Source organism: Heliangelus exortis, chromosome 2, assembly GCF_036169615.1.
Source record: "Heliangelus exortis chromosome 2, bHelExo1.hap1, whole genome shotgun sequence".
In the NCBI taxonomy this organism is placed as follows: Eukaryota; Metazoa; Chordata; class Aves; order Apodiformes; family Trochilidae; genus Heliangelus; species Heliangelus exortis.
The window spans coordinates 104910068-104937106 of NC_092423.1; the positions used below are offsets into that span (position 1 = coordinate 104910068).

The following is a 27039-nucleotide window of genomic DNA, read 5'->3' on the forward strand; positions in this document are numbered from 1 at the left end:
CTCAGTGGCACACTGGCATTTACAAAAACAGTAGGGTGTAATATTTCTTCTATACTTGAACTCTACTAAAAACATGTTATTTTCAGTCTTAACCAATATGTCACACTTTCACACATGAAGGCTGTCTTATAGCCTTTAAGGTATCTGTCAAAAGTAAAGAACATATCATCACATTCAATTTGGCTGCTATGACTAATATATTAATGAGAATAAGAAAGGGAACAGTTTCTGACTTATAAATAGAACTGGCATTTTACAAGCTTTGTGTACCCGCGCCTGTGTTTATCCTTTTGTCAGCACAAATGAGGCACCAATACAAAACCCAGGATTTTCTTTTTTCTATTGGGCAAAATATGCAGAATATTCTCAAAGCTGGAGTTTTGAACGACACATTTTTTTCTTGGAATATGTGGCAACCAGAGACTTTCAGACTTTACTTCTTTCTTCTCCATCCTCCATCTGTGGAGAGTCAAAATGTGACATTCAGCAAACTGGAAATCACACTTTATATCTACCCTGACAGCAATAGGCAAGCAGCTCCAGCCATTTGGACTGCTGTGATGTGCAGCTCTGTAACTACACTATTTCAGTGACACTGGTTTCCATGGGATAAAACCAGCAATTCAGGCAATAGGATAAGATACTAAAATAGCTGGAGAATGTTTTTTTTTTTGGTCATCTTTTGTAGGTGAGCTAGAGTAGTGGGGAATACTGGGAGGCAAGGAAAGGTTTTATACCCTTCTATCTTCTTTTTGAAATTGCAGGCAGTCAGGAGCCAGTTCAAACCCAAGAAAAGCTCTGAGGCCTTCCAGCAGTTCCCCCAGGGCCACAGAACTTGTGAGCATCATCCTGTAGTGTGCACCACCTCCAGTTCTGCTACCCATGTCAGAAGAGAAGGTGAGGAATGTGAGGTTAACAGTGCTGCTGGCAGAGCTGCAGTGGCTTCTGGTTGCCAGCACAAGACCCAGCTCACTAAATAATATCACACTGATAATTATATGCAGAAGATGTGTGTGACTCTTCTGGCAACCAACACGTCAAGTGTGAAGGTTTGAAATTGTTGAGCGTGTCAAAACAAAACAAAGAAAACCAGAAAACAGTGACTATTACCCCTTTGCAGTGGGCCAGCAGATCTGTTTCTACAATTACATTTAGATAGATGCCAAGTTATATAAAAAGTGACCTTCTCCTACAGAGAAGGTACAGGTCCTGATACAATGAGATTCTGGTTCTTTGTTGATCCCTTAAATACTACAGGAGAAGTAACAATAATGATGTTTCCAAAGGAAAAAGACAAGACACAAGCACACTCACACATAATGGTAAACTGAATTTATTTCCTTTTGGAAAACAATTCCAGTAATCTCCAGGTTCAGACCGCAGAGTAAACATTAATAACAGTAACATACAGGTTAGTTCAACTGATTCAAGAATTTGGCCGTGTGAAATCATTAAGGAAAGTCTTGAACACTCAAAGCTTCAAATGGTATCCAGAAAAAAATTCCTTTGACAATCTACATAACAACTATTGCATATATGGTAATGCTATCTGTCATATCGCAAGGCTTACAAATATATATACGGGCCTTATTCAACTGTGGGTTCCTGCTCTGTGAGAAAGTCTCTTTGAATTTTTTGCAAGAATCTTCAGCAATAAAAAATAGTCTTAAATTCATCCGTTTGTATACCAAAAGAGAGATTTCCAGACTGAAGTTTAAAGGAAAGGAAGGCCAAACAGAGCTGTAATGGAACATAGCTATTACTTTCTCCCTCCTCCTCGAAAATGACACTTTTCCTTAAGCTATTTTTTCCCCCTCACACAGTATTATTATTATTTGTATCTTTCTTGAATAGGGCCCAAGTCCACTTGTCTTTATAAGACCATTTTAGTATCAGACAACATAATACATGTGCAACACTTTATATACAGGAAGTCTATCCGGTGCTCAAAAGTTCAAACACATGAACATCCAACAGTTTCGATAATACAAGGTTTATGGTACAATACAATGTTTCTGAATAATATACATTAACAATGAAAGTTTCGTGCAAAGAGTAAAACGTGTTCCCTTTTTGTGCCACAAAGAATGCTCTGGAAGAGACGGGCCTTGCACTAACTGCTGTGCTGGGTCATCGTATGATTCTGTAACAAAAAAAAGAAGAAACAGCTTAGTCACAGGATACAAGAATTTCTGGGTGAAAGAAAGATGCAAGACAATCTTCCCAACATAGCTTGCAAAATGATGGACTGAAACAGAGTATGTTTGACCTCCTTGTTTTAATGCAGCCAGGAGTAGCGTTGCTATCAAAGAGAGGAGTTTTTTTCCCCAGCTGTTTCACACTGGTGTTCTTTCCATGTGCCACAAGAACTGTGACATGCTCTCTCTAGGTAGATTTGTGCTCTCTCGAGGTAGGTTTGGGCTGACCTGCCCCTGTGGAACTGCATACCAGGTCAGCAGCTCTGGTGTCCGCTTACATACAGCTCATGGTTTATGCATTATGCAAATGGAACAGCATTTATTTGTCATAAAAGGCCTTGCTGCCTACAAACCCAAAATATGCTAATGGGACTGTGCTTCCCAGGCTGTGGCACCACTTCAAATGTTTTATTGCATTAAAACCTACTCCCCCCTAAACAGTATAGCCCAGTGTGTTCTGGTAAAAGTCATTCTGTGCCTAGCGCAGAGCTCAAAGGCTGAGGAGAAAACAGGAGGGGCTGCCACAGCCCTTCCTTTGGCCACCTTAGAACCACAGGTATTTTTTCTCAAGTGAATGCAGTGCCTTATGTAGGTGACAGAGCGTGGACTTTAGAGGCTGAAATTCTCCTTTCCTGTATGGTACTCACCAAACCCAGGAGTAAACACAAGTTTGACTCCCTTTCCTACCGCTGCTGTAATCAAGCTGACCACTTTCAGAGGTGAGAGATGCAATTTCAATGTATGCTCAGATCCTTCACAAGCATTGAGCTAAGAGCAAGGAGCCATTCCAATACATGTTAGAGTCTTGTTCAGGGTACACTGGATACATGGATAACTGGAAGAAGTCTGTGAGTGCTACTTCTCAGACAACAGGGCAGCCACTGAGTAGTGATCAATTTTCCCTCTAGTAATCTGGGCCAGGCTTGGGCCAGTGACCCCGAGGGCAGGGGTGTCACATCCCGTAATTTGCTCCCAGCACATCCAGTCCCTTCACTCTGCTTTATTAGGTTAATCTGTCTTCAATCCCCCTTTGGACTAACGCACTGCAGGATGAACCTGTTCCCAAAAGACAGTCATCATTTTCAACAAAGTGAACATCTACTGAACCATACCCTCCAGAGCCATCCAGGAAATGGCACACGAAAGCAGCCTTGGTGAAACAAATGTAAAATACAGCCTGACTGCAAACCAGCCTGATAGTTCTCCCTCCCTTCCTCCTTCTCTCTCTCTAAATTGTGCACGCACATAAACAATAGTTCATGGGACATTTGGCAAGGGAAGGATCTTACAGTAAGACTGAGGAATTTTTAATGTAGTGCCATTCTCAAGATTAAAGGAAAATGACCCAGTGACACTCAAAGATGCAATTTCCAGATGTGAATTCAGAATGATTTAATGGTGATGGCAGGAATTCCAGACTGTCCAAAGGCCAGAGTGTTAAAAAAATACACTCTACCACTTGATTTCTTCTAGCTTTTTATTTTTCACATAAGATCATTTTGAAACGCTGCAGTAACAATAGCTGCAGACTAAAATGTTGGCTGGTCACAGGTAATAGGCTCTGACTTTAAACCACAAAAGCAAGGAAAGTAAGAGTTAAGCCTGACAGTCAGCCCTTTTGTCATCCTGTTGTGTCCATTTATTGCAGCACTTACAGCATAACACCACAGGCTAATTGGAGACCCTGCAGTACCAAGAAACAACAGGACACGTTAAATATGGGGTGGCAGCCTAAATTGTGTTTTTTTTCTCTGCTTCTGAGTAGGTGAAGTCATATACTACTGCAGAGAGGTATTTGGAGGGGGTCTTTTGTTTCTAATCCACTGAGAGGAGGCATGTCAGTCATGCCCATTTTTTATTTCTTTTCAGTAGCTGAGAAATGCATAAGCAGTTTGGGGCTGGATGAACAGTTGTGTATGAAGTAGTCAAAAGGTGTTTTTAGAAGTGCAGCTGTAACTCTGGCTGCTATGCCATTTTAAAAATAAAAAATTAAAAGGTCTAACTACAAAGGAGACAAAATAAAACAGGCATAAGGACTGATTTGCTCTTGCTCTCACTGTCCCTGAGTCCAGTGCCCAGGTGCAAAATTATATTCTCTAGAGATAATAGAAGAAAAAGATAAAAAAAGAAGTGTTGCAAAGAAAAAGGAGACAGGGCAGGATACCAACTGAAGAAATGCTTTGACCAGTTTAGGCCTTAAAAAGACAACTTTACTTACTGGAAGCAGCCAAAACAAAACAGCATTTTCAAAGTAATTAGGTCTCCCCAGATGTAAGAAAGTAGGGAGAAATACCTATTTGGCTAAGTGGGGAAAAAAATACAAAGGGGAAGCACTGCAGAAGCATAACACTGACAAGACAAGCAGACGAAGGGTGGGAGAAGAGAGATAAGAAAAGGAGGAAAATTCTGTAATCCCACAGGGAGCCATATTCCACTCCACCAAAAGCCATCTATTGGAGACCCCATGTCTAAGTGACTGAAAATTGCAAGCATTAATCCCAGTTATGAACTGTTGTTGGTTTTTTTATGAGGGGTGTTGTGTTTAAAAATTTAGGGCAAAAAATTCTCCTCTATTATCCATGCAGCAGACCTTGACTCTGGTTGTCTCTGTGCCTTGCGGAGGGTCCAGACGGGTAGGAAAAGCAGAATTTGGAGCTGCCACCAGCAGGGACACAGCACAATGCACCCAGGGAGTGCACAATATTAGGGTGGAGGTCCCCTGTGTGGCTCTGAGAGCTTGCTGCCCTTCACTAAAGGCACACTATGTGAGCTTGATACACGCCTCCTCCAGAAACTTCCAACTAGTTGGCCTGAGTTTGGAGCAACTGAAAGATCCCCTTGCCCAACAGAAGTCATTTAAATAAGTACCAGAGATATCATGTCAAGAGATGCTTGCCACCTCTGCCTCCCCCAGATCTGATTGCAGATAAACCCACCTGTTTATTTATGAGGTAGACTCCCTACGAAGGAAAAAATTCTAATTTCCTACTTAGCCATGGAAAGGGAAAAATATTTTTAATTTACATGCTCTTTCCTGGACTTCAGCAATAGCTATGCTAACATTTCCAAGAGCTGTGATTTCATGAGGAGAAACTAGTTTGCAAACACAAATCCAAGCTTTGCATTCACAAAATGGAGGAACAGTGAAGCAGGAGGTCTGTGTCGCTGCATTTGCTGTCCCGTTAGACACAAACCAAACCAGGAAAACTCTCCTACATCCCCTGTTTCTCTGCCTTGGTACTACCATGAAAAAAAAAGGTATCATTTGGGAAACCTTAGTTCAGCATATTTCACAAATAAAATAAACTCTTCAAATGCATTTGCTGTCTTCCTAGATATAATGATTTTTGTTGTCAGACCCCAGAATCCCAACAGTTACAGGAACTGTTATAAAACTATATGCCACCACTTTTCTGGATGAAAATGCTTTGAGACAACCCTGCTGTTACTGCTAAGGACTTAAAAACATGCACAGGTTTCACTGTAATACTGGGTGGAAGAATCTCCTCTTCAAAATAAATAATTTTAAAAAGGTTTCCTTGCAGAAATGCTTGAGACAATAGAGGTAAGAGTGCTTTGTGTTGTTTGGTATATCTCCTTCTGTTTCAGACAGAACATCAGAAGTACTGGATGGCAAAAAGTTCCTGCCCATAAATTAAGGAAGAAGAAAATATCTACAGATAGCCACAGACTCACTAACTGCTTAGAATCTTTAATGTGAACTGCATTCAAATTAAAGGTGACTCTTTTTTTTTTTTTTTTTTTGTGACTAGATGAAACAAGATATGGTTGTACCTGACAAACAGTGCAAAGAGGGTACACACGAAGAAATACAAAGATGAAATGTAGACACATTATTTCAACAGATGGTAACAGTACCACAGCAGCATGTTATTTTTTCCTTAGTTCAAGAACACAAACATAAGTAATCAATCATCACTGATTAAGTAATTATGGTACCCTACATGTTACCACTTATCTGGAATCCTTTATCTGTGTGCCTTACGAATCATCTTGTGGCTTTTTTGCCTTCAGAAAAAAATGTACATCTCTGCACTGCAATACAGTTTCAGGTTGTAAAACAGAACTCTACATGACTATCAACCTTTAAGCATTACTTTTTTTTTTTTTTTTTTTTTTTTTTTTTTTTGACCAAAGCAATTGGTTTCCAACAGTCTGGATAATAAGTCTTTTGACCTGCATTCTTCTCTGACCCATTAAGGTCACCCCTGTGCTCGGGCATATAGCTGACTTAGGAAATGCCTGCAAGTCCTGCATTTCATCTCCTGCCCACTCAAAATAAAGCTTTCTTTAAATGTGTCTGTACGGGTCCCTGAAGACCAGGGAGGCATCCCTGTAGTGGGCAATGGAGGGACAGAAGCTTCTGCCTTTATTAATGAATGCAGACCATTATGAGTCTGGCTGGCTCCTGCACTGTTCCCAGAAGCATATACTGTACGTGACTTAAAATGCTAGAATATTGACACAAAGCGAGCTGGGCACCCCTAAGGAAAATTACTCCTTGGATATAATGTAGGCTCGTAACAGCTATTAGAGTACAAAATAAAACCCTCCGGGATCAAACTGACATATACCGCATTCTACCTACTCCTCAAACATTAGAAGAATTTCTTTGTGAAGGCATTCTCAAGGACAGCATTAAACTGACTTTTGTAGCAATCTGCAACAGCTTTTTGGCTTACAGCTTTTAGTACTAAATCTCTAGTTTGAATCAATATAAGTACTATATCTTCCACATTAATCAATACATTTGGTTCAATACACGTTCTATTAAATTATACTTTCTAATCAAGATTTTCTGCTGCTCTTCCCTTCTTTTTATTCCAACTTCTTACCCTGTGCCATACTTTTCAAACTGTCTGCAGCTAACAAGAGGATGCTGGATTTTCCAGAACCAAAGGGGAAGAAAGAAAGGCTGGTGGAAAAGGCAAGCCTACAAAAATCTGAAGTGCAATGGTAATGACAAATCAAAAATGCAGTTTTGGTGACAATATGGTTTCCAGAACTTCACTCTGATGCTTTGTTACTTAACTGCCTGTCATGATGCAAGACCTCTCAGGCAGAAAACTCGGCATCAGAAACTGCTGAAATACTGCATCATGTGGAAAGGCTGGGGGGGGGAGGGAAAGGAGGAACAAGGGGTAACATCAGAACCAACTAAATAAAAGTTATTGAGACATAACTTTAAGAAAAATCTCAGGAATGGTTGTTTTTTGTACCCTTTCTTCAAACTTGTGCTTTAGTGCTGCACTTCAATACTGCAGCACAGCTTCTTGTCAAAGGCCTATTATATTGTGGCAGGGTTCTCTTCTGGTAATTGTAATATTATTATACACAAGACTGAATTGATGAGATGTTTAGATTTGTGAGATACTAAGATTACATACATATTATAAATTAAGATGTAAAAAGATATTATTTAGTCCAGGTCTTTTGGGGATACTTGAAACATTTGGATGGAAGATGTGTCCAGCAATCTGAGTGATGTACACAGTTACAGTAAAAGATTTTTGCACACCTGTGATAGGTTTGGTGGAACGGGGTTATTCTTCACAAGCAGAGAATATGAAATGTAATGTCAAAATGATAAACATGTATATTGCAGGCATTTGCCACTGTCTTGCAGATCAGAAACACTGCACTGATGTCCCTTGCTTACAGTCCGTTTCTCTTTTTCTTGTCTCCATATAATCACTGTGAATCTGCAGAGAAACTGTTGCATTTTCTTTTGACATTTAACATCATCTTACTCAGCTCACAATATCATCTTATAATACTTCCTAGTTGACATCGTGTCACAATTAAAGAAAAAGGTGAAATAGCATAATAAAAGAGAAGAACAAGAATTCATAGAATTTAAAGACAGAAAAGACCCATTAGGGCATTTTCTCCACCCATCTTGCCAGTGTTGGATTATTGCCTATAGTGTAATTTCAAGTGTTTTGCCTAGTCCAATTTTAATTAGAGCTTCCAATGCTCCTCTTGGGAAACTATTTCACAGCTTCACAGACCTCAGGGTTAGGATTTTTTTTTCCTGATGCTCATCCCAGGAGAGGAAGAGGCTCAGCCAGCCCCAAAACACAAATGAAACCAAATCTGCATAGTCAGGAGCTGGTTTCAGTAGAATATCTGGGCCATTTCAAAGTATTTGAAAGCAGTAAACTTACTTTCAATGCCCCCAAACATTAAGGCTCTGGCTCCACTGCTGCTGCAAGCAATTAAGATTCTTTAACATGGGCTTCTCGGGCTCAGCAGCTGTATAGGTAAAAATATAGTATAGGTGGGATTTGTGTTTCCATAGTAAGGGTAACCACTTCCATGTTCCACCTCCACCAGATAAATTAACTGAAGGTTTTGGCCTTTCTATGCTTAATTGTACTGACAGAACACCACTGAACACTCAGATTTTAAACATTTCTGCATTTTTCACATAGCGTGTGAAATAAAAAAATAGTACTTCAATGAAAGCTCATCAACAGATAACGTGAACATAGATTGTCTTCCAGGTCTCTCCCTTCCTTTCATAAAATGCAAGCTACAAATTTAACTTAGTGTCTGAAATCTTGAAACTAAAAAATGTTTCTGATGTGTTTAATCATGGTAATTACAATGTTTCTGACACAAAAGTAAATATATATTCAGATTTCAACAGTCACACTTAAGCTGTGCAAAAGAGGGAGCTGGAAAGGAGATGACATATAACAGTTTTTCACAGGTGAAAAGTAGAAAAATAAATGGAGACTTTGGAGGTATGAACATAACAGAAAAAATTCCAGGCAAGGTGTCCCTGAAGCTGGCAGGGCAGGAGGAGTACCAAATAATTTCTAAACGCAGGGAAATAGGCATGGAGTTTCATCCAGGCCAAGTCTGATCACCAGCACAGACCTAACAAAATACAGTCGCTGAAACTTGAGATTTTCAAGGAAATAAGCATTTGATCTGAACTAAAACAGAGCGATTTCCACAACAGAGAAGGGGCCAAATCCCAAGAGAATCTGTGTTCCCATAAATGCCACTTATGTGTGGCGAGTTAATGTTTACCAGCTTTAGAGAATCAGGTCTGTTCTCAGACATGATGGCCAATTAAATGGTCATCTGAGGTCATGATTGACCACTGTTGACAATAATAATTTAGGAAAGCCTACACTGAATTGCATTTGTTCATATAAACTAGTTCACCTAACCCATGTGATTTGATATTATATTAATGTCTCTGAGATGGCAAGACTGCTAATCAGATTGCACTGTTTGTTGTATTTATGTAAAATTTTCAGTGCTCTGGTTCTCCTACTCCTGCATTACTGTCTGGGCCAGAAAAAACAACAACTCATAGAATCTCAAATTGGATAGCATGTTCTCAGGGATGAAAACAGAAAATTAAAACCAAAACCAAAACCAAGCAAAAGCCCTACTACCAATTTGGTGTTAAGAGACTTCCAGTAAGTCACTAATAAAATGTCAATTATTCCTTCCTGGGTTTATTCTTATATGTGAGTACATATATCACAGATTTGATATATGGAAAAGTATGATATATATTCCTAGGTACAGCAAAGTAAGGGTTTCAGCGTTGTCACCAGAAGAGAACAGACACAAACACAGGTGTCTGTTCACCATCCGTGTACCTTCTTCATTACAAGTGTTGGCACAGGTCTCCTGGTTAAGTCTCTGACATAAAGCAGAGCAGCTCCAAGGCTGTTATAACCTATGGTGTTATTCAAGAGACTTCCCTAAGCCTCCCTTGCCCTGTTTGGTGTTTATTGAAATGCAATGAAACCTACAACAACCCCTTCCATTTCAGGTAAGGTGGGCCTACCTGCATGGGCAAGGTGCGTGTATTAGCCACATAAATGATAAGATGGTGGTGATGGGGAGAGAAGGTAATGGTTAGGACATGGTCACAGCAATTCCCTGAAACTGGGAATCTGTCCTTTTCTTTTATGCAGAAAACAGGCTTCAGTGCTAATCAGGATGCAGGTCTAAATCTTGTTTGTAGAAAAATGAGGCTTTTGTGATACTACAAATGTTTAAAATTAATACACAAGCATTCTTCCCCAATAAGAAAATTGTTCATTAAGTAGAAATAAAAGCTCAAACAAAAAAGGCAAAAGGAGGCACTTCTGAGAAATATATGAGAAGTCTTATTACTTTAGAATATGGTTATGATTACCCTGGTATAAATTAAAAGAAACTCCTCTGAAACCAGGGGATGTTCAAGACAGGGAAAAGTGAGAATAGAGCCAGGCCTGTAGGGTTTAAAACAAAGTGAATATTGCTCATTGATTCTTGCACACTCTTTGCAGCCAGAATTCGCAGCCAGAATTCTCTTCACTGTGTCAGACATAGCAAGGCAAAGAGCAATCAGAACTCAAAGCTGAACAAATCCAGATTTTTCTGCAGCTATTGTACAACAGAGTAACAGGGGACAACAAGCTTTGATAATAAGATCTAATCTAATAAGATATTCAGGAATTAAGTCAGTGTTTTACAGACACATATGTTCATGGGTTAGTTGTTGCTCTGTTTTAATTTTTTTTCCTTGTTATGTTTAATTTATCATGCTGGTGCTTCCTAAACTACAACATTTGTAAACAAGTTTAAGTTTAACCTCCCTCCCATTTTACATCCATGAGCAGCATTCCTACTTAGTGCTCTAATTTTAGATACCTCAAAGACGAATAAATCTGTGGAGGAGAGAGAGGTAAAAAACCCTCAAACAGCAAAAATCCTTATCTAACAATATGTATTCATCTAGCATGAATAGGAATTTTCCTACCTGAGAATGTGAAACTGGCCCCTGGAACTGGAGTTAGGCTATGTACAGATTCCTTTATAGGTCAAACCCAATTAAACAAACTAGTACTAAATATTTAACAGCTCAGTGCAGTAATTAGTGACAAATAATGGAAGCTTACATTGATAATTGCACAGAAATGTCCTGTTGGAAACATTACTTATTTTTGGTTCTCCTGTTTTTCTCATACTCACTAAATCCTGCTAGGTCTTTTCCCAATTTGTCATTAAACTGACAAATGAATCTAAATTTTACACACATCTATTTTATCAGCAATGAAATTTCCTATGAGTTGTGAGAAGAGTCCAAGAGGATCTTCTTCTTCAATATCTTTTTTTTTATTTTCTTTTAATTTTAAAGCCTGGATCATGAATTGATTTCAAATCTTAAACACTGGCAGGTCCAGAATTTAAGTGCCTGTCCATAGGATTCAAAAGGTCACCCAATTAAAATGAGGAAGCACACAGAGCTGTGATTTATATGCAAAGGGCAACCTTTAAAACAATGATCCTTTCTAGCTTTCCACAGGTGCATGTACAAGAATTCCTTTGAACAAAATTACAAGTGAAATTACAAATTAGAGACTGAAAGGAAAGCACTGAAACTTGTCTGCACTCTTATTATATGGACAAATGCATCCCACACTTGTATTGATTGCTGAGTTTGCCTCCCTACCTCATGACATAACTCTGGGCATTGTGCTGGTCAGGTGACAAAGGGACAGCCTGGAATATGGATTCCTTGCACATTGCCAGGTGGCATGTTGGACCTTGTACAACATCATTCAGCACACAGGAGGTTAGGGATCAGCCTGAGATTACCTCAAAGCAACTAACTCTATGTTCACTCAGTTAAAAGGAAATCCTTAACCACCCCAGTTTTAAAATCAGCAAATCTGGCCTTTGTAAAAGGAGATTATATTTATTAGTTATCCAGCTCCTAAGTGTACACACACCCAATTAAGACAATGTATAAATGGACTGAGGTACATTTTGGAACACAAGTGAAAATATATCCCCTCCTTCACAGTATGACAATTACAAAATGAGTAGGAAAAAAACCCCAAAAACTAGAGAGTTCTGCTATCTCTCCTCCTGCTCTAAATGCCCCCAAATCTTGCTGCACGCTGGTACATCTTTTTTTTTTTTTTTTTTTTTTTTTTTTTTTTTTTTTTTAAGACAGTTTGCAAGGAAAGCCAGATTGAGCAGATTTGACTGCAACAGCCAAAGATTTCTGAGCTGATAAGCAGAGGCCCCCACGGCTTTTGCTCTCTGAGTTCCTTCACAGCTGGTTACTATGCCAGCCCATCTTGGACATCTTGTAGTCCTTATTCCTATAGCTCTTCAAACAAGGAATAGTAGGAACTGGGGCAGTGCTTATGTGGCAGTCTTGAAGTGTGTGTGAATTACAAATCTACTTGCTGGAAAAGAAAATAAAGACAATTATTATCCCTTCATAGCTGGTAGCTAGTTGGGCAGTTAAGAACTCTGTGCTGAAACATTGTGTTCTTACAGCAATCTTGTTGGTGTGCTTTTCATTTCAAGAAACCCCATCTTGTAAAGGTTTAGAGAGACCAGAATGCTATTTTGTCCTTTGTAACAGTCACCACCTCTCTAAATTCTGTAAGGGCATACACTGTTAATAAATAAACCCAGAGTGTTTACTGACCTGTGGTACCAGGAAAATAAAATTTTATGTTTGTCATTGTGGTTGTTGGCTGTAAAATGAAGAAGTCTAGATTCTCTATTGTCTTCTGTTATGTTGTAATTTGCATTTGTGTAAAAGAAGTGTGAAATGTGACCACAATTAATAGAAGGAATTTTACTCTCTCTTTCTCCTGTTTCCAGAACCTATAAAAGGGGTAAGACAGTGAAGTCCAACTCCTACATTTTAAAACTTCCCCTTCCTCCCAAACAAGAAGTACTACACAAAGAACTATCCTTTTATGCCTTTTTCTTTTCTCCCTGAGAGAGAAGAAGCATCTTCCTACCAAATGTCATTCTTTGAGGTTGGTCATTCTGGTTCCTGTCACACAGCTAGCCAGTGACACGTTGCAAGTCAGACATGTCATTAGATCCTGCCTTGACCCTGCACTGACAGTGGGAAAAATGTTCCCCCCCCCATCCCTTCTGGGTTTGGCTTGTGATGCTGTGGTACTCCTGTTTCCTAGACTGCCTCCTGCTAGGGGATCCAGCCTCCTGCAGCTGCTGCTTTCACCCCTTGCTCCCTGGTAGGACTGGTTTTCAGTGTGGAAGCCCTCTGATCAAGTGAAAAGAAGGACATTCAGGAGGAAAATAACCGGAGACAACACTTACACTCATTTGCTGTCTTATGTTTATGGCTGAGGTGTTTGAAACAGAGAAGTTTAATTCCTTTACAAAAAGATGTGCTGTAGCTATGGTGAGGCTAATCTATAACCCTCACAGTCTTACAGAATTTGCCACTCCAAGTTAATTTTCATTCATTACAATAAAACCCACCTAATTAAAATAACTCTTTAAAGTATTAGCTTGATCCCAGGAAAAAAAAAAAAAAAAAAAAAAAAGCAAAAGAAGCAGAATCTTTGCTATTGGAGGGCAATTCATCATACCACAGTACACACTTATATAAATTCAAAGGTAAGCTATAAACAAGTACTCAGAGCAATAGTGCCATGCATAAAGGGGCAGGCAACAGGAGGCCTGCTTTCTAATCAGTCCTCAAAGGAACCTGCCACATGGAAGTGGCACTTATTCTAATTTAAAGCTCTCACAGTTACTTTACTTTGGCAAAATTTATAAACTAATAACTTCAGTAAACAGACTGGCACTCCAAACAGAAAAACAAAACCAACCCAATAGTTCAGGCGCACGGAATAAAATCAGTTTTCCCAGAAAGGTGCTGTCTTCAACAATGAGACAAAACCTTTGGGGGTGACTCTTGACAGTCCTCGATGTTCAGGAAGAGTTTTGCACCATATCATTAGCATCAGCAAGATCTGTACTGTCATTTCACTGTGGTATACAGACCATTCTCTCTGCAAATCTTTTCAGCATCTTAAGGTGCTTTATATACCTGTATATTTGTGATATGGTCAGCTCAGCCAAAGAAATACTTTTGGATCTGAAAGAGCTTGCTAAGTGGCTATGGCTTTCCCTTAAAATGTCATGAAATTGTCAGAGCAATCCACATCAAAAAATGTCAATTTAAAATAAAATTTACTATATTTAACTACAGTGCACGTTCTTTGTCTCCATTATTTTTGTTTCTCAATAACTGTAAAAATGAAAAAAAAAATTGTTCTGTTCTCCATTTACATACATGAAGAAAAAAACCAAAACAACCCAAAAAACAGTAATAAGGGTTAAGCAGAAAATCTCTGTAATACATGCAGCACAATATTGGAATATTTTTTCATTATATCCTAAAACACACCACTTTGTAGAAAGTTTCTTTTCAAATCAAAGCAACACTACAGTAAAACAACTGCAGGCAAAATTTCTAAGACACAACACAGTTTGTGTCAGAACGCTCATCACTTCAGGCTGACTTGTCAAAATATCAGGGGGAACATGGTAAAAAGGCAGATCTGCAAGTTGGTAGGAAACTTTTGAATGATAAAAAGTATGCATTGTTCACAAACCACAGAAAAGTGTGCACTGTTAACAGAGCTGTGCTGATGCTTACAGCAGATGTCTGTCCCTTCCTAGTGCTATAGGCACACCTGCTCAGGCTGTGCTCCTAGCACCACTGAGAAGGAGCCAACATTTTGAAGCTCTAGGAGAAGAAATCAAACAAAAAAAAAATCTGTGCTCAGATGAGTGATGTGGAACAGAGATTAGAATTCAGTGCTATACACAAATAGCAATAAAGCCAGGTTGTAAATTCAACATGGGTGAAATCAGCAAGATGATGTTTTTGAACCTTGATAGCCAATTTCTGGCACTTACATTTTCAGGAGATTCTCAGCACCTTGTAGAATCCAACCCCTGTGCCCAACCTACTTTCTTAGGGGACCCAGTATAGTGTCTGGGTACCTCTTTTTAGGTGTCACGGATTAACATTCTGGCCACAGGGCTTCTTCAGGGCTTCTTAACACAATTGTCAAGACAGTCTACAGAACTCACCAGAGAATAATTTCTAAGGGTTTTTGAAATCACCACTTTTCCTAGATCTATTTCTCTGTTAATTTCTGGAAAACAGTCCAATATCTGCAGAGAATTATCATTCCCTGCTAAAGTGTGGATGTTATCAGACTAATTCCTATAGAACAACTGTATATTTTTGTAAATCTACGTGACCTAAGCATGCAAATCATGGGCCACCATAGTCCTCAGTGCATGTTAATGCAATCAGAAGACAGTCCAAACTTATGCCAGCATGTAACAGCCCCCAGTGGATTGTCTCAATTAAAAATACCTGGAATTCATCAGTCTAAGACACACCTTAGATGACCAAAAGGGAGTGATACAGAACTTGCTAGCAAAATAAACAGGAATTGCTGCATACTGAGGGAATCTGTGGCTGTCTGACTAAGGTACCTTTTATACTGGCAGGGGATGCAAATTGGAGCCTGAGGATCTGTACTTTCATTTTCAAAGCGCTTTGCAAACATCAACCACTTCACCTTCACACCACTGCTGCAAGGGAAGTAAATATGTACAGTTCCAGCATCCCCTGTCTTCTGGTGGTGCAAAGAAGCACGGGGCATTTTTACAGGCACAGTCTGTGTCGAAGAAGAAAAGGAAGCTTTTCACAACCTCTTCCTTCCTGGGTAAATGAGCGTCCCAAGACCACAGAGGGAATTGGTGGCAGAACAGGGATTAGTGGAGAGATCCTGCTATCCAGCCTGGTCTTTAGTCCACCCTGCCTCCCCTGTAACACACCAAAGCAACTTGCTGAATTCCAGCCTTACACTGCTTTGCTGTAGAGGACAGATTATGGCATGTCATCCTCTATAATCTCTCCAGTAAGAAGGATTCTACACGCTTCTCAGCGACAGCCCTCCCCCCGCTGCCTTTTTTTTTCCCCCCCCACAAATGGTGGCAAGGTTAGGGACGAGTTGTTTTCTCAAGGCTGAGCTTAAAATGGCTCTGTGTTTTTCTAAGCATTCCTCTGAAGCATGGGCAGCGTGTGTGTGTGGTGTGTCTGAAAACGACCCCAATGAAAGGAAGGAATGAGAGATGCTAAACAATGCCCCGCAAAGTTGCAGACTCTTCGGCTACAGGCCAGAAAATGAATCCAATTTTTCATTCTGTCATTATAAATATTTCAGTGCAAATGGTGCTGATTTTCTGCAACTGTGGTTAAGCAAAGGGCCTCTGAGTGAATATTTAAGAAATAAAAAAAAAAAAAAAGGAAAAAGAGAAGAAGAGGGAAGAGGAAAAAGGAAAAAAGAAGAGGGAGGGAGGAAATATTAAGGTTAGCAACCAATTAATTTCCAACTCTCACTGTAAAAAAATCTGGGAAAAATTCTACAATGATGCAGTGTGTGACTCAAAGAAGAAGGGAAAAAAAAAAAAAACATTTACTCTGCTCTTCTTCTGACAGTTTCTCATAAAATATCTGCAGTCCATCTATCTTTTAGTACTCCAGGCTCCTCTGGAGAGCAGAAAATAGTAGTTTAAAGCTCACTTCAGTGCCAGTCTGCGGGAGATTGCTTTCCACAGGACCCCTGCTGATGGAGGCCTAGGGGAAGAGGCCCAGGAGTTATTCAATCAGTCCAAGGCTCTGGGGCGGCCAGGGCTCCTTTGAGGGCTGATTATAAAGCTGCCCTCCTGTTGCCTGCCTCCGAACAGAACGAAATGAGCAGCCTCTTGCTGAGCAGATTCTGCAAGAAGGAATTTCACCTGTCATGGAGTTTGTCAGAATTTCAGGATTTATCTTGGTGCAAAATTAATAAAATACCAACCAGGATTTCAGCCTGACTACTCAGCTGTGTCATCTCAAAGTGATCTTTCACCTAAGAAAACCTGGACACAGAGCTACTGGAGTCATTCTTGCCCTACTTTTGCTCGGGAGCTTCGGCAGGATGCTATGACTGAATAACAAAAAGATTAGAGGTGGATTTCCTGACAATTACACCCAACGTCAAGAGCTGGGTGGGTGCTACCGTCCTAATCCATGACCTTCCACCTTACTTTTGTGGTTCCTAAATCTCCCTGGAATAAGCTAGGAATCTGAAATAGAAAAACATCATTTCTGCAGTTTATAACATAGCAGGTCCCTTATGGCAGCACATCTGTTAAGTTCATACACTGTTATTCCAGATCTGGATTTGATTTATAAGTTTTCAAGGAATACAAACAACAGACTACGTCAGATTACATTCAGCGAAGCACTGCAAATTAATATTATTTTGACAGTCAAGTACATGGTCTTTTAACCATATTCTGAGTCTAATATTGTGGTAAGGTGCCAGGTTGATAAAACGTCATCTCAAACCTCTGTGAACCGAGTTCAGCTCTTTTGAAGCAAGGCAGTCTCACCAGTTTTCTGACAGTGCCTTACAGCAATAATAATAATACAAAATCTTTGTACACTACCTTTTTAAAGTAGGATTGTGCCAGCTTATAACAATTGGTCATATGAATTTCAAGTCTCAGGTAGCATAAAAGCAATTAACTTGAAGCCCGCATGAGTTTTCCAGCTAAAAGAGGAGATCAACTTGTAGAAAATAAAATAGCTGTCAGCTAAGCCAGCTGACAGGTAAATAAATGTTATTCAATTTATGATGCCACTGGTTCAGATCTTGACATGGGGAAACAGTGATCCACTGTACCAAGAAAGAGCAAAATACGCCCAGACTGGGAATAAAGGTGCATTTGCCATCAATAGTTCTTACCCTACATCGTGGTAATTTCCGAACACTGTTCAGAGATATTTGCTGTTTGAAGTAACAAATCTACCTTTCTGTCTATTTGCTCGTCAGCGTTTCCTAGTAAGAGCTTAAAACAAATGGTAACATATCCCTTTCCTACCTCCTCACCCTTTAAATGACAATTCAACATTAATACACATCATAAAGCCACCTTTACCAGGCAGTAGTAGCCTGACAGTTTTAACACCAAGAGATCTCACAGCAAAGAGAGAGAGAGAAAGCACACAAGTGAATGCACAGATGGTGGGAGGGGACACAGGGTGCTCTCAGCAGGCTACAGTAGAGATGCATTAACTCCACAGAGGGATAAGGGCTTCCCACCAGTACAGTCATGAATTATAACTGAGCATGGGAGTGAGTTCTTAGTGCCTGTCTCATGGCTAATATACTGTTCCATTTTCCTGCACAATCACCTTTCACCTTTACAAGCTCAAAGCGAAGCAAAATGCACCACTAATATTTAACAATATCACAGGTTCTTTATACTGGGTAGCACACATTTATACACACAATGTACAGGGAGGGGGGAGCAGGGTATCCACTGACACAGAATATCCTCAAGCAGATTTACACACCCGTGATCACTGCCTCTGTCTAGTGATTCAACTGCAAAATGAGACTAGAAAAATACAGATAAACAACTAAAGCTGCATGTGGAAATGTAACTCAGCAGCACTGGTTCATGAGAACTGAATCATCTCTTTCTTTCTTGCCTTGTTAGCAGGGTGGAGGACGCTCAGTTTCAGCTTTGAACACAAAGGCAGCTCAACTTAAAAAAAAAAAAAGACCATGAGAGGCTGCAAAAATGCACTTTGTCCACCCAAAATGGTGTTTCAGCCTCAGTTTGATCATAGAATGGTGAACCTGACCCAAATAAGAGGTAGAGAAGCTAAACCTAAAAGCTGTTCCTCCTGGTTGGGGTTTTGTAATGAACAGCTCCAGTTGTGTAGCCATCTGCATGCGAGTCTTTTTGACTAATGTTTGGAATGGAGAAATTTAAGGATGCTCTTTCTTTCCACTAAAAAGAAAAAAAGAAAGAAGGAAAAAAAAGAGCAAGAGAGGAGGAGAAAAAAAAAATAAAAAGGAAGAAGAAAAAATAAAAGAAGTCACCACTTTTGAGCCAAGAGTGCTGTTTACTGGAGTTTCCTGGATGTGTCTCTTAATGAATCACTGACCACACCTTGTTTTCACAAACTATCTGCACCTCCTCCCTGGGGGAATTCATCCCCTCCCAACTTTCCTCCTACTCAATGAACCTATCAATGGAGAAAACTTGTTATTTTAGGCAGCTGAAAATTTGACCAGTTTTAAAGGATTCATTTACCATGCCTTTCACTTTCGTTTAAATCCTCAGTGTTCCTGTTCTAAATGACAGCACCGCAAGCGCTGCTTTTAAGCACTATTCATCTTGCCTTCCACATCTCAGCCTTTCACACAGAAGGCTGCTCTCTCTCCAACAATGGAGCCTTACTCCTTTATAGCTTGAGGGCAGAGACTGTTAGGAGCTGTAGACTTGCTGCAAATATCACAATAAAGGATACAAATGTGAATTTCTCTTAAAATACGGGTTCAGCTCTGGAGGTACCTTGCTTTAGAAAATTCTGTCAAGAGCAAACAAATCTTTCTCCAAAATGCACAGCAGCCACCCACTTGAAGCAGCTTTCCAAAGGATCTAATGTGTCAATGGAATCAGGAGGATGCTTGTGAATTTTATACTTTTGTCCACTTTGGGTCTCTAATCGATATTTTAGCTCCCTTCTAACTTAATACACTCAGTCTTGGGATGGCAGCATGTCTTAAAAAAACAAAGCACAAACTTCCACACCTCCCACACACACCCTCCCCCAAAATCCCTGGAGTTCAAGAAGATGAAGGGCTACAGAGCTGAGCTCTGTGATGGAAGAAGGTAGAGTTCAGACAACATTTGTTGGTACAGTTTTTGCTACAAGTCTCTCTATGTATGTAGTAGTACACTGAAACTGTGGAAGGGTGACGATGCTCAGGTACCTGGGGGGCCACAGCAACCTTCTGCCAGTGCTGTGGAGAGAAGAGGGGGCAGACCTCAAGTGGCAAACATTCAGTGATAATGTTGTGCCATCACTTGTTGGGAAACTGCAGGACCAGAGGAAGGTGGAGCCAGGAATGAGAAGCTTATTCATGAGGATGGAGTAAGGGGGGTGAGCAGCAGGGTAGGGGGGAGAGAGAGGCAGATTTGCAGAACTGGCCACGAAGCTCCTCAGTACACCATAGCTGGATGCTTCATAAAGTCACACTGATGGCAGTCCCGGAGTTGGCCATCTGTTGTCAGCTCTGGGCCAGATGAAAAATAATATAACAGCAGCTACTGGTAGCTAACAGCAGGGCAGTTGTAGGAAGGAACACGTCCTAAAATGAAGAAGTGGCGCTTCCTGTTTAGCACAGAAAATCAGTCATCGATATCAACTACATTAGCACAAAATTAATGGATGGACAGTTAAGAGAACTGAACTGATCTACCAGGGAAATTATTCAAATGCAAACAGAGTGCTTATTTCTTATGCTTGCTCCAGGTGTATGAGCCAACTGAACTGACTAATGGCAAGGTGTGGGCTGAAATATCCAGGGCACAGATAATAAAACCTCATTTTCTGCAAAGGGCAGAATTTCACTTCTAATGATTATTTGTGGGTCAGGGAATACATTTACTGCTTTCCCCTCTCTCAATCTACAACAGAACTCCCTGATGTTCACGTAGGTATCTACAAAGACTAGGGTTAGAAATTGGTCTTTATGTAATAACTGAACTTCCCCTTATTATGATCATGATTTACTTTTACAAGCACCTTATCATTCTTAGCATTATCACTCAGCAGAAAAAAATGTTTTCCTTCCCAAGCACTATTTTTTCCAACTTCTTTCTTTCTTTGCCCCATAATCTCCTTTCTACTTCTCTTCTACTCCTTTGACATTTCTTTCTTTCTTCTTCTGGCCTTTTGGTGCATTCTCCTTTCTGCAGCAACTTTTCATTTGCTTCTCTAGGCTGAAATCTCGCACATCTCACCGTTCCACTTGCTAAAACAATCAGAAATCTTGATATTAATGTTGACATGTCATGTCATTGATACGTTTAAGAATCAACATTTTAAAGACAAAGGGACAGTGGAGCTTAACTTCTGATTGTCATGGGGTGCTTCTTTAGAACTGGAGACAACAAACTTCACTTAATATATTTGCATGACACAGAGCCTTTGCAGTCACAAGGATTACAAACTTCATTGCCTGATTCTGCAAAATCTCTTTAATGTTGACCATAAGGACAACAGATCCAAAGTAAGGGTTAACCCTTTTTATCTCTACTGTTGGTTTTTTTGAAAAGAGATACCTATGTTTTACAAAAAGACTACGAAAACACAAGAGCATAAACAGGAAGGAGCAGGCAAAATAGGAACATATACTCAAGCACATACATATTTATGTATGATATAAACATAATGTATTACTATCTCCCTTGAAAGAGAAGAAATATACGTTTTTGCTTATTTTTGTATTAGTACTTTGTGGGTGTAGCTCAATATTTATTTTGGACAGTATATTTAGCTTCCAATCCTTTGCCATTTCTTAAGTCTTAATTTCTTTTTAAGATTAAAATGTTTTCTTTAAAGACAAGATTCATTACTTAACTGCTAGGCTGTCTTTGTCAATTAGTTTTGTAATTTCATCAATAATATCACTCAGGCACCTGCAAAAACAAACCTATAATTATGATTCAATTGCTCCAGAAATTTCTCTGTAAATTTCAGGGAACGTTCTCTCAGGGAATATAGAAGAGATGTTGTGAACACATTATTTCCTGGTTATTTACAGGAAAAAATGCTGAAGTTCCACAGGATGACTGTTGCATGCAGAGTTACAAGTAGAAGTTGGATGTTGAGACCTATGCGAACCATTAATGCTCAGCCCATCTTTGTCAAGCACTATTTAGTGAAATCAAAACGGTCCCTGAAAAACTCTGGCACTTTGGGCTTGGTGGGCTTTGCAATGTGCTATAAATATTCATGAACTAAAGAAGTACCCACAGGGAGTGTTTACATTTGAATAGACCAATCAAAGGCGGGTGAACTCACAAGCTCCAAACCTGGAAATTTCTTTTTTAGAAAAGAATTACTGCATGAAAACCTAATATGGCCGTAACAACCCTCAAAAACCCAGGAGGGAAGGAGCACTGCAAGGGAATTCAAAGGTGATTTTTTTCAGTATTTAAACTTTTTTTGACATTGAAGTAAAAGACATGAAGAAGAAACGGTTTAAAGGTATGTCCTTAAAGACCTAATGTTTGAGTGCCTCCACCATTCTTCTCTGGACTGACTTTTTGGGAAACTTTGCAAAGACAATAATTGTCCTTTCTAGGGAAATCAGTCTCAAGAACACAAGCCTGAATTTTTTACATCTTGGCAGATACGGAAAAATACTCAGTGCACATATTGGTGTATACTAATATCCATATAGCCATCTGAAACAGAAAGCACTTAAAGGTTCAGGAAAAAAAAGCACTTGAACTAATATTTGCAAGGCATGCAGCTCTATCTAGTTCCCTCAAAACATAGGCATTTATTATAATCCTAATATTTCTGGCATGCATCTTATCATCATTCCCACTCACGAGATAGAGAGGGGGCACGGTTAGGTGGAACAAGTTGGTACCAGACCTCACAACTGAATCCAGTTCTCCCAGGTTCTGGGCATTTGCTCTGACAAAAACAACCTGATAGCCTGCTAAGGTCTAGGGCCAACATTATTGAATGTGGCACCTGTATTTAGGCATCAAAGGTGTTTTGCTGAAACCTTAAACCAAGCTATGGCTGCTCAGCACCTAAGCTTTTATCAAGGGTCCTAACTTCAGGCATTTATGACCTGATTTACTGATGTACTCAGCACCAGCATCTTGCACTGGCCTTGACTACAGCTGGAGGTGCTCAGCACCCTCTCAGAAATAGGCCATTGACTTTGAAAATGTTGGCCTAAAGCTTTGATTTTTAATTGCATTTCAGGTAGACTTCTTTTTAAGAAGAGCTGACTAAGTTATTCCCTGCCTAGACAGCCAGCATCTGTGTTCCACTCCTCACCCTAAGAATTTGGGGACCTAGAGATTTAACAGAGATTTTAAAAAATGCTTTAGGACTTTTCTTTGTGAAGAAAACATCCTTGAAAAATCTAACTTTACCTGCAGGTTTGAAAGTTTTGTCCCTGTTTTTGTGTAAAGAGTATAAATTATTCATGGTCTACCCTGCTGTCATGGAAGGCTCGCAGTTGGGACCTGCACGGTACACAGACTCAGCTACTGTGAGGGCCTTGGCAAAACGGTGCTATATGGAAGTGGATGTATGGTACCAATGCTGGCATGGCTGATGCTGCTTCCATACCAAGCTCCCGCCCAGCTGACCCCCAGAATGACTCTGCCACAAGGAGACAACCCCAACCTATGGCAATTATCAGTTTTCTTTAGCTGATCCCCAAATGAGAAAATTTGAATGAGCATTTGAATTCCAGCTGTGCTATTGTCTCCACTAAAGTTCTCAGTCAAGTCTTTTAGTTCTTGAAATAGTCTAGAGCTTGCTTAGTTTTGCTCTAGCTCAGGCTAAGGGTATTTTAAAGGTATTTTAAAAATGTTGGGAACTTCTGGAGCATTTCACAATGCAGAGATCTTTGAAAAGTTTATCTCTTAAGGAAATGAGAAAAAACTGGAAGGTTAGTGTGAGTAGTACTAGCCTTTGAGCATGAAAATGTTAAAACTGAGCATCCTGCACATAAAGATACATAAAACTTCTGGAGACTCTTATACACTGCCTCTGCCCTGTTTTGCTTCAGCTACTTGTACAGGGAGATGGGAATGTTTCTCCTGCTGTTTTAAGTGACATGAGGAACATCTGCTATGAGTGCTTCGTTCTTTCTTTCATCCTTTCCCTGGGGAAGGTACTGTGTATTTCATTTTGGAAGAGCTCTGTTGTTGTGGGTGGAAGTTTTGGGGAAGGTTTATAAATCTACATGCAGGTACATGTTTGTATGAGAGAAGGGAGCCTTTGGAACATTTACATGCACCCTGTTCCTAAAAGAAATTGAGCACATTCATGGTAAAAGGGAACTGCTGTGGTCTTAGCCATGTGAGTGGGATCCATGCTCCCAGGTCAGCCTGTGAGAAAGTTCTAGCTCTTGTGCAAACAAGCTTCAGCTTTTTGATAAAAACACTCACAAAGCAGGACTGTCAACTACTACTTTGTTACCAAATGATAAGAACTTTTCAGTCATCTCTGACATGTGCCAGACCCAATCCACCAAGAATATTAAGGAGTGAGTCAGGCACAACTGGACAAACATGTAGGAAAGCAGGGTAGACAGCAAGAAAGCAGAATGAATATATATCTGGTTTCTGTGAATATATGTCTGGTTTCTGCTGCTACTGAGGATCAGTGCTGCAGCTCTCTGTAATAACTGGAATGTCCTACAGACTGATGGCTCCATGCCCAGGTATTCTGCACTGATGGAGTCCAGACGGGAAGCAGCAAGGGCGTGAATCACTGCGGCCAGGTCCCTTTTGAACAGGATGGGAAGTAACTGCTGATCTAATTATTTCTTGCCCTAGTTTTCATGTCTGTAAAGTGGGGACACTTAACTACCCCAGGGGCAACTAATTATTAGACACAAAATGTTAAGTTAATGCTCTAATTCAGTAAAAAGAGATAATTTTTGTACTGGGTGAAATGGTCCTGAGAGGCCATGTAATCTTGGCTAGTATCATATTCAGAACTAGCTAGCATCACTGATGAAACACTGATAAAACCTGTACAATTATTCAGCAATTCTGCCAGACACTGGTAGCTCTCTGACCCAGCAACATCTAAAAAAATGTAAAATAAGTCCAGTCACTTTGGTTAACATCTGAGAAGTGTGTCTCATTCCTTCCCACAAACACCATGGTAGGTTGTGTTAACTATGGAAATAACACTAGGACTGGAAATAGGAAAGGAATGTCTACTCCTGATCAGGGACAAAGGAAGAACAAATACACAAGTTCAAACAGCTAAGACTAAGCCCACGGACTAAAGTAAAAGAAACAGGCACTGGAAATAGTGTGAGGACAAGTAAGGCAAGTTTTAAAAGGCATAGTACTTTATAATAATTTAATGAAAATTCAATATGAAGTTAAATTAGCAATAAGTTTCTTTACTTCCTTATTAATTAGACATTCAGTATTATGGATGATGGATTGAGAAAACTGTTTTAGTTATATTCACTCTGCATAAAGAACTGCATGCCAATACTCCAGATGTTCAGGTAGATGTGTTTCACCTTCTGGGAGACATCTAGGCACCCTATTACTACACCTACCTTACAGTTTCCTTCTCTGATATCTAGATGGGATATATTCTTGATTTTAAAGATTGTTACAAGCCTATTTCTGAAAAGTTCTTATTGTATTAAACGTCTTATTAAAAATTTACCATTCTATAGAATAAACTTTTTGAGGACATACTGTTTCAACATTTCAGCAACATAAATACACCACAAAGCCTTTTTAACAGGTGAATATTAAAATTCATAACTCAGAACACTCTTATAACATAAACTTGTGGCTGGTAGACAATGTTTCCATTTGCTTACTTTCTGTGGAAGTATTATCTCTACAAATTTAATGCTTATTCAATAGCTATGGAGCACAAAGCCATTTAAAGGAAGTGGCAAGGGGTGGGAGAAGGGTGAACTATAGAAATTATCTTAAACAAAGAGCAAATTCCCAGAAAAACTTATTATTTCAACCTAAAGGTTGAGCAATACATTGCAGGCTTGATTTTCAACACCGGTCGCTTACTCCCTGCTCTCACCACAATGTGTTCCCATGGGATGGTCTTGCATTCCTAGCAGGGGTCTGAAATGAAATAATGGAAACCTCTAAAGAGAGTCCTACTTGTTTTTTGCTTTGAAAAGATTGTTAACAAGGTGATTCCTCAAGGTGATTCTTAGGTTCCTCTTCCTGGAACAGGAGTCAGAAAATGCTAAGCAAAGAACTGAACTGGACCAAGCACCAATTCAAGAATCATTGTTATGCATTTATTTTCTGTACTCCTGAATTCATTCCCTTTAATTATCAGCTCTGCTATGTGTGTGGATAGGGCTTCTATCTATGGTGTTCTGCTCTGCTCTATCTTGTTCATGTTCTTGCTCTGCCCTACAGCCATTGAGTTCTGTCTGTGGCTTCTGGTCGGAGATGATCAGCATCTCTTGTGCAAGGGAGATGCACTTTGGATGCATGTTTAAATTAAAAGCAAGGAACCATTCCTGATGGAGGCAACACATACACAGTTATGCTGCAAGCCCCAGCACAAACCACGATAATGTGAAAGGATAAAGAAATACAACCTGGGGGTCAGTTGCCAAAGATTCCACTGCTTCAGCTGGCTGGTAGCCTGAACAAAGAGATGCCTCCTAGAATAGGTTTTAAATGAAAGTGGGCTTGAGATCAATGCATTTTCAGCAAAAGCAGACTCCAAAGGTCAACGTCTACTGCTCTGCCTGTGTGCTCTGCTGCCCTTTCTGCAGTCTGAGTAGCTGACTGGAGGTAAGGCCATAAAGGCAGTGATCCCAACAAATAAATGCAAATGGCATGAAGGCTGGTGCTGTGTTTTTTTAAACATAATGAATTCTTGACTGGGGTGGGGCTATCCAAGTTAATTAAAATAATAAACATAACGAATTAAGCGAATAAGAAAACTAATACCTTTTCCTTTTTGCAAGTGTAGATAAGCCAGAGAGAGTCTGTCTCTAAGGGTATGGAGATGTGGTCTATTAAGAGCCTTCTGCAGCATGGAACAACCAACACTGATTGTCATCCAGCCAATGTAGAGCATAATTTGTCTCTCCTTTTGTGCTCTTCACTAGAAAACCAGGTGCTTTAGTTATGTTGAAGTGTTAATGGACTAGGCTTAGATGGAGAAAGCAAAATCTCAGTCTTGGGCAGGTATGAATTGTGAGCAGAAAAACGTGTTTTATTATAATATAAAAGCTGAAGGCAGCTGCTTGGGACTCCATGTATTTTGAAATGAGACCAGCAAGGAGGTGGTTGTGCATGTAACAACTACATCTGGATCTCTGTATATTTTGCACCTTCAGAATCCAGTAAGCTATTCTGCCTTTCT

General features: G+C 39.8%; 1 protein-coding gene across 9 annotated transcripts in view; it reads right to left on the reverse strand.

The window, feature by feature from the left end:
• Positions 1-1317: 1317 nt before the first annotated feature.
• Positions 1318-27039, reverse strand: part of ZNF521 (zinc finger protein 521) — a 232500-nt gene continuing 206778 nt past the window's right edge. For all 9 annotated transcript variants that reach the window (XM_071737376.1, XM_071737377.1, XM_071737380.1 and 6 more), the window contains one exon: positions 1318-2143. In XM_071737376.1, coding sequence (XP_071593477.1) covers positions 2114-2143 — 30 coding nt within the window. In that variant the 3' untranslated portion in view covers positions 1318-2113. The remainder of the gene's footprint in view (positions 2144-27039) is intronic.